Below are 13,880 nucleotides of genomic sequence, written 5' to 3'. Positions count from 1 at the left end.
GAACAAAGCTGAACCGGGAGAGCCGTGCCACTCACGCAGTAAGTTGAGTGGGTCTCCCTGGATATAGGGCAGAAAGGATAAAGTACCACAAATAAGGTGAAATTCTGAGTTCCGGTGTCTGGCTCAAAAGGTAGAGTGTAAATTCTTTGTTTCTGGCCATGGAGGTGGTTTATGTCACAAAAGAAATAGCTGATTCTTAAAGAGGTCCAGGGTCACTTAAGGCTTCAGAAGACTCAGGGTCACACAGTGGATAGATTTGTGTCCAAGTACTCCAGGCTTCACAACATTTTTCTTTAACTCCTGTGTTCCAAGATGAGTGAACTGTGGGCACTTTAAGTCCCTCAGCTTCAGTTTCCTCTTTAGTCAAATAAGCTTGATCCTCCTCCCCTGGAGAGCTGTTGGGATCATTAGGCGCACTGGGCATTCTTGCAAGGGCCTGACACCTGGTAGATACTCAACAGATTAAAAACCACCATCCCTGTCTCTGGCTTCAAATCCCAGCTCCACCTCCCTGGCCAACATGCACCTAAATCGTGTGACATTGGCCAAGTTACTGACCATCTCTGTGTCTCAGTTTCCCCATCTGTGAAATGTAGATATCAGTAGCATATCTTGTAGAGTTGCTGTGGAATTTAAATGAATTAATATGTGTGATGAGCTCTCTATAGTGGCTGGTGCATAGTACATGCTCAAGAGGTGTTCGCTGTTATTTTCACACAACTATTATTTCTTTGAAGCCAGTCCACAATTTTATTTTGAGTGCATACTCTACACCTGTGACTTGCCCTGACATTTCATGAATAGAGACACCGAGGATGAAAGTCATGAGCTCTGAGTTGGCAAAAACTTAACAGATTTTGCTGTGATTCAACCACAGTGTGGGTGGTTCTATATTTGCTGACAACGCTAAGCCTTGACGATTCCCTCCTCTTCTAAACGGAAGTCCCCAGTGATTCCCAGGGAAGTAAATGCTGTTCTGGATGAGGCGCACTGAAGGCAAAAGCCCCAGTGGCTCCTCTGTGGTCTCTTTCTGGGGCCCACGTGGACACTGCGTGTGGGGTAGTCTGGCCCCCTCTTTGCAAAGGTGGAAACTGAATGTTTAGGGAGGTTGAAGACTGATCCAAAGTCATTGAGGTGGGGCTGGCATTTGAACTTGTGTTGTCCAGGGTTAAAACAAAATAAATAACCTCTCTGAGTAAGTGTTTTCCTTGAATATGACCCTCAGTTGATTTCCCCCTTATGTTTCTACGGCACTGGAATTATGTGCGCTCAATGAAACTCACTTCCCAGCATGAACTCTTCGATCCTTAAACAATTCTCTAGATACACAGGTTAGAAAAGAGAAAAGACAGAAAAATGGCTTCCAGCCTTCAGCAGAGGCCAATATAAGTCCATGCTTTAAAGAAAAAAAACAATGATTTTAATAAAAGAGCAGATTGGAGAGGAGGAAGCTGGGTGATGGGTTATAAGAACTCGCCTTTCTGTTTAAGTCTAAAATTACTTCAAAATACCACATTTTTGTAAAGCAGGCACGGAGATGAGTGATTCCAAGTCTCCTTCAGTAAGGATATTCGATCATTTTCTTATAAGTGGCAAAACTGTTATTCCACCAGGATTTGATCATTAAAAAATATATATATACTTTATATATATATAAAATATCTCCCTTCCCCCCCCAAAAAATCACACTTGACCCAGTTCTAGAAGGCCCCAGGCAGGAGCACATCTGTTTACTTTCGTCCCCTCCAAGGAATGTGGCTAATTGGGCTCTCCCGAAAGCAGGGTAGTAGGGAATGCACAGCGGCCCCCTTGTTTAATCTCAGCCTCAAAGTCCAGTGTCAGCCTTGAGCAATTCCAGACACACAGTTTCCTATGGGCTCCGGGCGCTCTGTGTTTCTAGGAAATGCGTGGGCTGGGCTGGGTGTTTACATTTCAAATGAACAGAAGTCAGCATTTCAGGCCAGGCGCCTGTGGGGCCCAGAGCACCTTAGCCAGTGCCTGTGGGTGACCAATCTCAGACAGAGGGCTCAAGGGAAGGCCAGGGCGGCCCTAATGTGGGACTCCGCTTCTGCACAGCAGGTGGCTGAGAATCAGTGTGTGTGTGGCCTCACTGACCCCCAGGTCAGTCTTCCTGCCACCAGGACTTTGTCGGACGATTCAGAGTTTCAGCAGCTTTCATCAATCAAGTGCACGCTGTGAGCCACTGGGCCAAATGCTTTATTTCAGCTCATCGTGTTTAAAACTGCCCACCCAAGCTGGGGAGGATTATGTGATCCCCAACTTTCGGTCAAGGAAACTGTGGCTCAATGAGATTAAGAGAACCTGCGCAAGGTCACTCAGCTTGGATGGGGTGAGCCCTAGAGCCAAAGCCTTGACTACTCTGTCTACTGCATCTCGACACTGTATACCATTGCTGGGAATGTGTTCTGTAGGGCGGTAAATAATCAACATAATATCATTTGCTACTTAATAGCAAAATTAAATAACACACTACTGCCCCCCTCCCTGAGCCCACCCGGAGGTTTCAAAGTACCCACCAAATAAAGCTCAAAGGCCTGCAGACCCAGGAGTCTCCCTCATCCCAACCCATTCCCCAAACTCATTTCACTCCTGCTGCTCCCACCCCCCTACCTAGTGCTCCTGCCCAACCTGACTCAGCTCTGGCCGCAAGTGGACTGCATCTTCCCACCTGCGGGCCTTTGCGTCCAGGCTCCCTGGGGAGGGCGCACCGGAAAGCCCCACCTCTCTCCTACTCCTGCCTCCTAACCTATTGCAGTCGAATTCTGCTCATCCTTCCAGGGCTATTTCAAGCACCATCCTCTTCATGAAGCCTCTCCTGAGACATTCCCAGCTGGGAATGACCACCCCCCCCCCACCCCTACCCTGGGAGGAACCTGGGACCGTGTTATTTTACGTAGCAAAAGAAACTTTGCAGATATGATTAAATTAAGGGTCCAGAGATGGGAAGATTATTCTGGATTACCTGGGTGAGCTCAGTGTCATCACAGAGGGAGTGGAGGAGGCTCAGCCTCAGAGAAGGAGACGTGACAATGGAAGCAGGGGTCACAGTGATGCAGCCACTAGCCGGGGAATGCAGGCAGCTCCTAAACACTAGAAAAAGCAAGAATGGATTCTCCCCTGGAGCCTCCAGAAGGAATTAGCCCTGCCCACACCTTGATTTTAGCCCTGTAAGATTCATTTCAGACTATGTCTTCCGAAACTGTAAGAAAACAAGTGTGTGTTATTTAAAGCCACCATACGTGTGGCAGGTTGTGGCAGTAGCAACAGGAAACTAACACAGGTCTAGAACCATCTGGTATCTTTTCGGGTTGGTCTCAATGGACTGGTCAAAAGGCTCTGCTTTGATACAATGAGTTAGATTCTCTCCAGAGTCTAGATGAATTAGACACTAAGCAGGGTACTGAGCCTCAACTGGTATGCAGAATCTGTCATTAGGTCACCTCGTGGTAGCAGTAGATAGCAAATGTTACTCCAGCAGGGGCTGAAATAATGGTCAACGTAGGCTTTGGAAGGCAGGGCTCCCACGGCTGAACGAGGCCCTGGAGAAACCCCACCCACGTATGCAGTTTTCTGGACCAGTCCCCCAACTCGGCACCTTCCCTGGAGGGACGCAAACATAGTGGAGGGCTTCCCGTGGCCTGGGTCAGCACCTCTCGGCTGCGGGACATTGGACAAGGACGTTTCTGAGCCTGAGTTCCTTCCTATGGAAAATGGAGCTAAGAATAGGCGTACTAACCTTGCCGTGTTGTTGTGAGTCTCAGGCGAGGACGTGTGTGCATGAAACCGTATTCCCAGTGCCAGTGGTATCAAGCACGCATACCAGAGGAGCCCATCCTGGTGACCTAACCCCCCCACACCCCCGCCTTCCCCAGTAAAACCCCTGGAATAGCTGGAATGGATGTTAAAGCCCTGCAGAGCCGCCAGCCTGAGACTGTTCTGTGCTTCTCTTCCAGGTGAGGTCTATTACAGGAGCAAATACCTGAGAAGTGACACCTACAGCGCCAACATCGAGGCAAACAGGATCGTGGTGTCGGAGTTTGGAACCATGGCCTATCCGGACCCCTGCAAAAACATATTTTCCAAGTAACTGCCCGTTTTGAATCTGACCACATTTCATGCTTTCTGATGTCCTTGATGGTCCAGACAACAGCCTTTGCCCCTCTGACGATTCTCTGTAGGGTGGATAAAAACTCCACGACTGTCCTTTGACCACAGGTGCTACGCAGTTCTCGATCACTGATGGAAGGCACGAGAGGCAGAGAGCGTTTGACAAATTATTAGATACTCTGCCGTATAGCTGGTGGAGAAGCTGTTTGGAACTGTCTATCAGAATTACAAAGGCACGTTCCCTTCAGTCTAGGGATATACTTCCTCCTGTCTGAAATGACAAATGTGCAAGGTTATTCATGGCTGCATCATTTGTTATAGGAAGAAAATGAAAACAACCCCAGTGTTCATCAACAGAGGGGTGGTTAAATAAATAACAGTCAAACTCCACAAGAAAATACCACGTAGGAGTAAAAAGGAACGAGGATGTCTCTATGTGCTGTTTGGCAAAGTTTCCAAAATATATTAAGGGAGGGAAAAACCAAGATGTAGAAATAGCATATACTATGCTATATTTTGTGTGACAAAGCAGGAGGAAGTCTAGATTTATTTTTGCTTGTGCATGCCTAAAGAAACTCTCCGGGGTGCTTGAGGGAGGAGGAGCATGGCAAAAATGGACAAGGGGGATGGGAGAGATTTTTTACTGCATGCATTTAAAATCATCCGGGTTATGATGCCTATGAATGTGTCTGAATGAATCTGCCACTTAAATTCCGGGCCTGCCATCACGGTCTGCTTTCTGATGCTCTTTAGACAAAGAAGAGTTCTGAAAGGGTTAGTGGAAGACCAGCCCAGAGGTGGAAGATTACTTCTGCTTTTCCAGAACTGACGTCATCTCTCCATTCCCTGAGGGCTGAAACAGAGAGAGCGCTGAGCTCACTTTTGCAAGCAGGGAGGAGCAGCGGAGGAGCCCGTGGGGACAGGGGGAGGGGAGAGGATGAATGTAAAGTGCTAATACGCGACGCCTCCTTGCCATTCCACTATCGGTCAGTAGGAGGCGTGCTACCTGATACACAGATCGGGTGTTTGCCAATTTGACCACCAGTCAACTTCTCTGGTTTTTCTTTCTTCTTGCTTTGAATGTCCCTTCTGATTGAATGAACTATGTGTTCTTAACTCATAATTAGTTTGTTTTCCTTTTCTTAAAAACTAATTTGAGATAACCTGTGTGGACTCACATTGCTGCCAGAGGGGGTATTAGCTACTTTTCTAAGCTTTGGATGCCATCGTGGGTGTTCAGAGTGCTATAGTTTCTGCAGAGCTTCCAGAAACGCTTCGGAACAACCCACCAGCTCTTGCTGGCTCTGGCGCTGGAGACCTTTGGAGTTTTGAGAGCCCGGGAGGGACCAGCTGGCGGCCCGTCCTGGCTGACCCGACAGGGGGTGTCCTTAGGGAACTTGAGATCTGCATTCTCAGAATTCCTCAAGTGACCCATCGGACCGGTACCCTTTCTTTCTTAGTTAAAGTGAAGCATTTTTAAGTGGTAGGAAAACTAGAGCCAGCAGCAGAGCAGGACTTCCCAGCCGGGTGGACGCAGCCGTCGACTCTGTTGGTTTGCTCTTCTCCCCAGAGCCTTCTCCTACTTGTCCCACACCATCCCCGACTTCACAGACAACTGCCTGATCAACATCATGAAGTGCGGGGAGGACTTCTACGCCACCACAGAGACCAACTACATCAGGAAAATCAACCCGCAGACACTGGAAACCCTGGAGAAGGTATCAGTGAACATACAGCTGGCATCGGTTCCTGACTCAAGAAAGGGACACTTGGGGACCCCCTGGGTGAGGCTGCGTGGCCTGCAAGGGGCTCAGAGGAGCCCCTTCTCTAAGGCCATTCGGTCCTGGGCTTCCCCAGCACAACCTAGGACTAGAGGGCAGGGACTGTGTCGTGTTCATCTTTGTGTCTATCTCTGTTCCCCGGGGCTGCTGTTCCTCTGTCTCAGTTTGGGGGCTCAGAAGTGTGAGATGAAGGCATTGGCCGGGCCACGCTCTCTCTGAAGCCTCTAGGGGAAGGTCCTCCTTTGCTTCTTCCAGCTTCTGGTGGCTGCCAGCAATCCTCCATGTCCCTCAGCTTGTAGATACATTACTCCAGTCTCCACCTCCATCCTTATGTAGTGTCCTCCCTGTGGTCTGGGCGTCCAAATCTCCCACCCTTTATAAAGACACAAGTCATTGGATTAGGACCCACTCTAATGCGGCATGACCTTATCTTAACTTAATTACATCCACAAAGACCCTAGATTTTCTAAGTAAGGTCACACTCACAAGTACCGGGGATTAGGACTTCAACGTATCTTTTTGGAAGATGCAATTCAACCCATAAGCGCGTCCCTATTTCTTGGCACCAAGGGAGCCCAGTGAGGGTTGGAATGAACAGCTATGTTGGGCCGCCCACACCTCCCAGCAGCCCTACCTTGCACTGACCTGAAGAGGGAGGCATTAGGCAGTCAACAAGAGCACAAAAATAAATGCCCACGTAGATACCTTTCCTGGGAAGAATCGAGTCAACATTTTGGTGAAAATCAATAGAGCCACTTTCAGTTTTCTCCAGCTGGCTGTTCAGAGCCCCCATGTCTTTGTGATACATTTTAACGATCTGTTAAAGGGATGAGGCTTTTCTTAGCTGTGAAATTACGTCCAGCTCCTTTTAAGCTAGGAGGCATGGGTCCAACCGATACAGGCTCTCCACAGGGCTGCAGAGAGGAAATGCTGGGAGAGAATGGCGTGTTACCTGACTCTTGGCTGACTGTTGGCCGTGCTATTCTGGGGGAGGAAGGGTGGACGGTTGGTCTCCGGCCACCCCATTGTTCTGCAGTTGTGACCTGTTCAGAGTGGGGATCATTATTCAGCTTGCGAGTCAAGTTTTGCTTTGACCAAATGTTTTTATAACCTCCCCCTTCCCAGAATAAGCCTATTAAAGAGGCCCAGAGATTTATGCCTCTGTGGAATGCAAAAGGGGAGAATTTAAATGACTTAATCAGAAGGACCCAGCGCAACAGCCAAGGTGAAGGCTACCTTTCTGCCCCGGTCATTGCTTGGAGCTCTCTGTGGTCAGGTCTCCTGTCTCCATGCTGAGGACACCCTCAAGGGTGGGATGGGAACAACAGCCACAGAAACACCGGCTCCCCACGTCCCCTGCAACCTAGATGCTATAGCACACCCCCCGGTGCCCTATATGAGGTTGTATTGGGTCACAAGAGTAAACATCTTCCATAAAGGCAAATTCATCTTATTTTTAGATCAGGAGCTATACAAAAATATCCATCATCTCTCTGAACCTAGAATCGGTCAGGTTTACACAGGATTTCACCCTTTCTCGTTTGAAAAACGAGGTGGTCATCCTATTTTGCAGGTGGATTATCGTAAATATGTGGCGGTAAATCTGGCAACGTCACATCCTCATTATGATGAGGCTGGAAATGTTCTCAACATGGGCACATCCATTGTGGACAAGGGGAAGACAAAATATGTGATATTTAAGATCCCTGCCACAGTGCCAGGTAGGTCATTCTGGGGAATATAGTAAAACACAAACAGCCAAGGGTGGCTCCTTCAGAAGAGTTCCGATTTTTGTTGATTAGATGAGACTCAATGGGATACTTTCCCCTATAGATTATTCAGATGACTGTGAACTCAAGTCTTCTCCTGTAGGAGAAAACAGAAGTTGCTGGGATTCCTTTTGGAAGAAAGGGAATTCCTTTACTATTCTAACCTCCTTTTCTTTAGGCTTCCATGTACCCACCCATCCATCCATCCATCTACCCATCCATCCATCCACCCATCCATCCATCCAGCCATCTATCCACCCACCCATCTATCCATCCACCCATCCATCCATCTATCTATCTATCTATCCACTCATCCACCCGTCCATCTATCCAACCATTCATCTACCCATCCACTCATCCACCCTTCTATCCATCCACCCACCCATCCATCCATCCATCTTTCCATTCATCTATCTATCCACTCATCCACCCCTCTATCCTTCTGTCCATCCACCCATCCATCTATCCATCTATTCATCCATCCTTCCATCCTTCTATCCATCCATCCATCCATCAACCCTTCTATCCATCCTATTACCCATCCATCCATGTATCCATCAATTCATCTACTCATTCATCCACTTACCCACCCATCCACCCATCCATCCACCGATCCATCTATCAATCATTTTTTTTAGTCTCCCGACAAACCTTTGTATGGCAGGGTTGTGCCACCTACTCTCATCCCCAGCCCCTGAAGCCAGACTTCCAGGGCTATTCAGGGAGCTCAGCCCCGCTGGAATCCACTCCAGATCCCCACCCTATTCTCTGGGCCTTCTGGACCTTCTCCATTTAGGGCTGGGATCCTGGAGCAAAGCCCAGGCTGACTGTGATTGCATGTTCCTGAGGGGGAGGAGGGCGAGGCTCCTTGCCTATATTTGTCCAGGACCCTCCTGGGAGCCACACCCAGGAGACTAGGCCTCTGAGGGCAGCTGCATGGGACTCAGGAGACAGTATAGAACTATAAGGGTGCTCAACCTGACCTTCTGGCTTAGGAAAACTAGTTTCCATCTGTGGTCCCTGCTGATTCCCTACCCTCCAGTCCTGTAGAACCCCCTGAGCAAATTACCAGGCTGTGTGGAGAGGTGTGAGCCTCCGAGATCAGAAGGCACAATGAGTTTACTTAATAACAGAACTCCCCTTCATTAAGCCGATAAAGCCAATGAGATTGAGTTCAGAATCCTAGAATGTCAGACTTGGGGATCATCTAGGCATTTGGATTTGCCACCTGGTATTACAGGGGAGGACTGTGAGGCCCTGGGGATCAGGTGACATGCCACAGTCACACAGCCTACAGGAACCACCAAATTCATGGAAGGAACCATCCTCTGAGCACCTGCTCGTGCTGGTGCTTGCCCTGGGATGTGTGGCCCATCTCATGCCTCCCAGGCCAAGGTGCTTTTCATTTCAGTTTGCGTTGTGCTCCATTTGTTTTGGGAAGAAAAACATTAGCCCACAACCCCACACCATACCTCCCACCAGCCAGCTGTTTACAGCGTGCCCAGGTGGCCACAAGAGAGGTGGGGATGTTTGCAGATAACTCATTATAAGGTAGCCCCAGGCCTGGGTGGGGAGACCTTTGGCCAGCGAGTGACTCATCCTTGCAGAGGAATCAAAAACCGAACGTGTACTGAGCACCTTGCGTGTTTGGGCGTAGAGCGAAGTACCTGACGCCTTCGTTACTTTGTCCTCTGCTCTACCGTCACTCTCTGAGTGTCACAATCCTCAATGACAGAGCAGGAAGCCAAGGCTAAAGAGTCTTAACCCTGGGACTCTGCCCATAATGGTAGCCCTTTCCACCGAGCCTCAGTTTCCCATCTGTAAAATGGGCATCCTACAGCCCAGCCTGATCGTCACAATATATGTAAAAGCCTCATGGCAGTAGGTACCTATTTCCAATCCCAGGTGTTTTAGGGTGGGCACTGCTGAGAGAAGTCCATGGAAACCCTATGAAATCCATATCAAATGATGGTTCCCAGAAAAATACCAGAGCTCAAGCCTGGGAAACTCGCCCATCCTTTGGGAGCTTGAGATACATGCAGAGTCTCAAGCCCCGCCCAGCACAGGTCAAACTCCACATTTCATCACGATCCCCGGAGGAGGATTCATATGTACATTAAAGTTGGAGAAGCGCTGCTCCAGGGCAGGGGTCAACAGACCTTTTCTGTAAAAGGACCAGATAGTAAATATTGAAGGCTCTGGGGACCCTCTGGTCTCTGTCACAATGGCTCAGCTCTGCCAAGTGTAGCCCAAAAGCAAAAGCAGCCAGAGACGATGCACAAAGGAGTGCACGTGGCCCTGTTCCAAATAAAACTTTATTTACAAAATCAGGTGGAGGCAGGGGTTAGTCCCAGGCTGCGGTGCAGGACCCCTGGCCTGGAGGCCACCTTCTGTGGGTCGGTGGTCCTCAGGTTGCAGACCACGGATCCCCAGGGGGCCGGGCCTGAGTGGGAGGGTCTCAGCCTGGTCCCCTGCACCTCTTCATCTGCCGACTTCTTGGCTCTTGCTCAGAGGTGTCTCTCAGCAACGAAGTCGGTTTGTAGGTGACAGTGGTGTCTTCTGGGGGACCACCGCCTCCTGCTCGAGTCCCTATTCCCGAGGCTTGCTTTTCTCTAGACGACAAGAAGAAGGGGACGAGCCCTTGGAAGCACACGGAGGTGTTCTGCTCCATCCCCTCCCGCTCCCTCCTCTCCCCGAGCTACTACCACAGCTTTGGGGTCACCGAGAACTACGTCGTTTTTCTCGAGCAGCCTTTCCAGTTGGATATTCTCAAGATGGCGACCGCGTACATCCGGGGAGTGAGCTGGGCCTCCTGCCTGTCTTTCCACGGGGAGGACAAGGTGAGGCCCGCCAGGGACACTAGCCCAGCAGGGGCTGGCTGACCCCAAGGGGCAGACTCAGAGGGAGGTCAGCACACAGGGGGTTTAAGGGACGGAAGCAGCATGGAGCAGGGAGGGAGCTACCATACAGTCTCCTTGGAAGCATCTGCCAACCTTCTAGAGAGTTCTGAAGCTGGGTGGTCCTTCGGATTGGTCCTGAATTAGGGCGAGGGGGCCAGGGCTTTATATGCCCATATCCATGGGTCACTGGACACGGAATGTCCCAAGAACAGGGTGTCACCTGGGCCACGATGGCTGTCCCTACATACCTGCAGCAAACAGACTGAGTCCTCAGTCCTGAGGGACAGCTGGGCTCCTCACTGCCTCCACTCTGTGCACAAGGCCCCTTCTAAATGTCTGCGACTTCGGTAATGTTGGGGGGTGCCAGAGGTTACTTAGACATGGCAATGGGAGAGCGTTCCTCCAGATGGTTCTACAGAAGCATCTCCTTCAGTTCAGGTACACCTGAGCACACAAAGTATGTATGTGTATATGCATGTTCGTATGTATAAATGTATGCCTGGATATATGTGTGTGTGCGTATATGTGCATATATTTACTATTAATATTTATTTATTTGCTGTTGTTACTTTACTTTTAAAAATATGAAGTAATTGTCAGTGTTACCTATTGAAATAAAACACAAGCATAGCGGCCACATACAAAGTCCCCTCCCCTCCCTGTCCACTCCCCTATCTGTGGGGAAGCGCCACTATTCATCTGACACCTTTTCCTCTTTCTACATGTTCGCATGCACTTTTATGTACACGTGCACATGTGTGTCCCGCTTTGCAACCGACCATTCCCTTTCAGGCCTGTCCTTTCTCCTCTCAGGGCAGACAGTAAGGTGGTGAAGGGGACAAAGGGGTGAGCAGTTACAGGAGGTCCCTCCTCTGCTCAGAACCTTCTTGTGGTTTCCTGTCTTCCTCAAAATAATATTTAAAGGCTTTCTTCACTTCCTCCATCCCACATGCCCTTGTCCCGGGTCCTCACATGCCCTTGTCTGAGCCACTTGCTCTGTGCTTACTCCAAGCCTCCTCCTGGGTCTCTAATTGGCCAAAGACGTTTCTGCCCCAGGGCCTTTGCATGTCTGTCCCCTCTATCTGGACCAATGCTGATCCCCCAGACAGCTTCCTCCCTCGGCTGACCTAGCCTGGGCTCCACGGCCCCTGCTCTCTGGGCCTTCCGTGATGAACTGTCTCTAGTCAACACCCCTGGTTTTCTCCATCCCTGACTCTACCTTCTTAGGAATGCCCGTCATCCTCGGCATGTTATACACTTGATTTTTGTTGTTTGCTTCACCCCCACTAGTATATAAGCTCCATGAAAGCAGGGGCTTGGTCGTATTTTGTCCCTCTGGTTCCCAGAGAAGTGTCTGATGAGTGGTAGACCCTCAATAAATGTTTGTGGCAGGAATGAGCAGGGACTCCTCCAGCTCCACGGCTGAAATTGAGTTCACCCGGCAGCAGTTTCCCCAAAAACGGCTGGGGGGGCTTCCCTCCTGCAGAAGGTGCGGGGCCCTCTAAGCTTCCAAACTGCGACCCTGGGGAGTCCCTGGTCCTCAGAGAGTCCCATGTGAGACCAGTTAGAGCCCACAATGGCAGAGCAGGTGGCCCCGGGAAAGGCTTTGGACTGCATTTGCAAGAGAACTTTCTGGAAAGTCCATGTGACTGGCCCAGGGATTGGGGTCATGGGGAAGAAAAGACCTAAAATAATCACCCCCCTCTTCACCTCTCCATCCTGACCACCCCCACTCCAACCACACTATCAAAGCCCTCTTCTTCTGTAAGCCTTCTTAACATCCGGGGCTTGATTCTGGGGAAGGGGAGCAGGTGGTGAGACAGCAGCCTGGAGTAGGCAGGCCTCCCTCCCTTGCAGGAGGAGGTGGTTAGGCCAGAGCTGCCAAGAGAAAGAAAACACTCCCCCCACTTTGGATTGGGCAACGCAGGCTGCAGATAGGGCTAATTACCACCCAGAGCAATGCTGGCCTGTGACACCCAGAGAGGTGTGTCTGGAGGCCTAATGAGGTGAAACTCCCGCGTGGGCTCGTTAGTGAGGACCCAGGGTCACTCCACCTGCAGCCCTGTGGGATAGGTGGGGTTGCTGTGACAAGTGCCTCTTGGCAAACAAGACAAAGCAGGAAGTGGGCTCTGCGGTGAAGGTGGGGGGGGGGACTCCGAAGGACGGGGGTGGGGTTAGGCCTTTAGGGACTCCAGTCTTGGATGGATTCTGGCACCTGGTAGGTTCTCCCCAACTTGGTCATTGCTGGGGAGCTGGTGTGTCACCACCCGCTAAGAGTCACAGTCAATAGAACGAGGGGAGAGTGCACCCTGGGAAGTGTCCCCAAACTTCCCTGGTGACTGCAAAGACCCAGGCAGCAAAGCTTCCCTCCTCTCCATCACAAAGATACCATCACAGAAATCCAACAACAAACAACTTTCATTTCCTGGGCGCTTTTGCCTGCCTGGCTCTGTTAAGCGGACACAGAATTCAGAATGGGGCTGGGCGCGGTGGCTCACGTCTGTAATCCTAGCACTCTGGGAGGCTGAGGCGGGAGGATCGTTTGAGCTCAAGAGTTTGAGACCAGCCTGAGCAAGAGCGGGACCCCTGTCTCTACTAAAAAATAGAAAGAAATTATATGGACAACTAAAAATATATACAAAAAATTAGCTGGGCATGGTGGCACATGCCTGTAGTCCCAGCAACTTGGGAGGCTGAGGCAGAAGGATCGCTTAAGCCCAGTGAGCTAGGCTGATGCCAGGCACTCTAGCCAGGGCAAAAGAGTGAGACTCTGTCTCAAAACAAACAAACAAACAAAAGAACTCAGAATGGGGAAGGGACACAGTCCCTGGCTAGTGCCTGGTGGGGCTGGGTTTTGTGCAGTCCCCGGATGCCACAGTGGGGGGGGGGGCCCGCAGAGGGAGAGCTGACCACCGGGGGTGCGTCTTCTTTCAGACTTACATTCACATCATCGACCAAAGGACCAGAAAGCCTGTGCCGACCAAGTTTTACACGGACGCCATGGTGGTCTTCCATCACGTCAACGCCTACGAAGAGGACGGCTGTATTCTCTTTGACGTCATCGCCTACGAGGACAACAGCCTTTACCAGCTCTTCTACCTGGCCAACCTGAACCAGGACTTCGAGGAGAACTCCAGGCTCACCTCGGTGCCCACGCTCAGGAGGTTCGCCGTGCCCCTCCACGTGGACAAGGTAACGGCCGCAAGGGGGGGTTGCTTTATTGCGAGAGAGACGTGAGCCCAGGTAGGAAGTTACTTTGGCACTTACTTTGGTTGATGTGGAAATCCAAAAGGAACTGTGCT

The 13,880-nt window shown here is 50.3% G+C and overlaps 1 protein-coding gene across 1 annotated transcript in view; it reads left to right on the top strand.

The window, feature by feature from the left end:
• BCO1 (beta-carotene oxygenase 1) overlaps positions 1 to 13,880 on the top strand; it is a 33,170-nt gene that overhangs the window by 4,735 nt on the left and 14,555 nt on the right. Inside the window, exons 3-7 of the mRNA XM_045533283.1 lie at positions 3,975 to 4,104; positions 5,699 to 5,846; positions 7,483 to 7,630; positions 10,295 to 10,518; positions 13,513 to 13,770. Coding sequence (XP_045389239.1) covers positions 3,975 to 4,104; positions 5,699 to 5,846; positions 7,483 to 7,630; positions 10,295 to 10,518; positions 13,513 to 13,770 — 908 coding nt within the window. The remainder of the gene's footprint in view (positions 1 to 3,974; positions 4,105 to 5,698; positions 5,847 to 7,482; positions 7,631 to 10,294; positions 10,519 to 13,512; positions 13,771 to 13,880) is intronic.

This window comes from Lemur catta, chromosome 20 (genome assembly GCF_020740605.2).
Source record: "Lemur catta isolate mLemCat1 chromosome 20, mLemCat1.pri, whole genome shotgun sequence".
In the NCBI taxonomy this organism is placed as follows: Eukaryota; Metazoa; Chordata; class Mammalia; order Primates; family Lemuridae; genus Lemur; species Lemur catta.
This window is presented reverse-complemented; position numbering and strand designations above follow the sequence as displayed.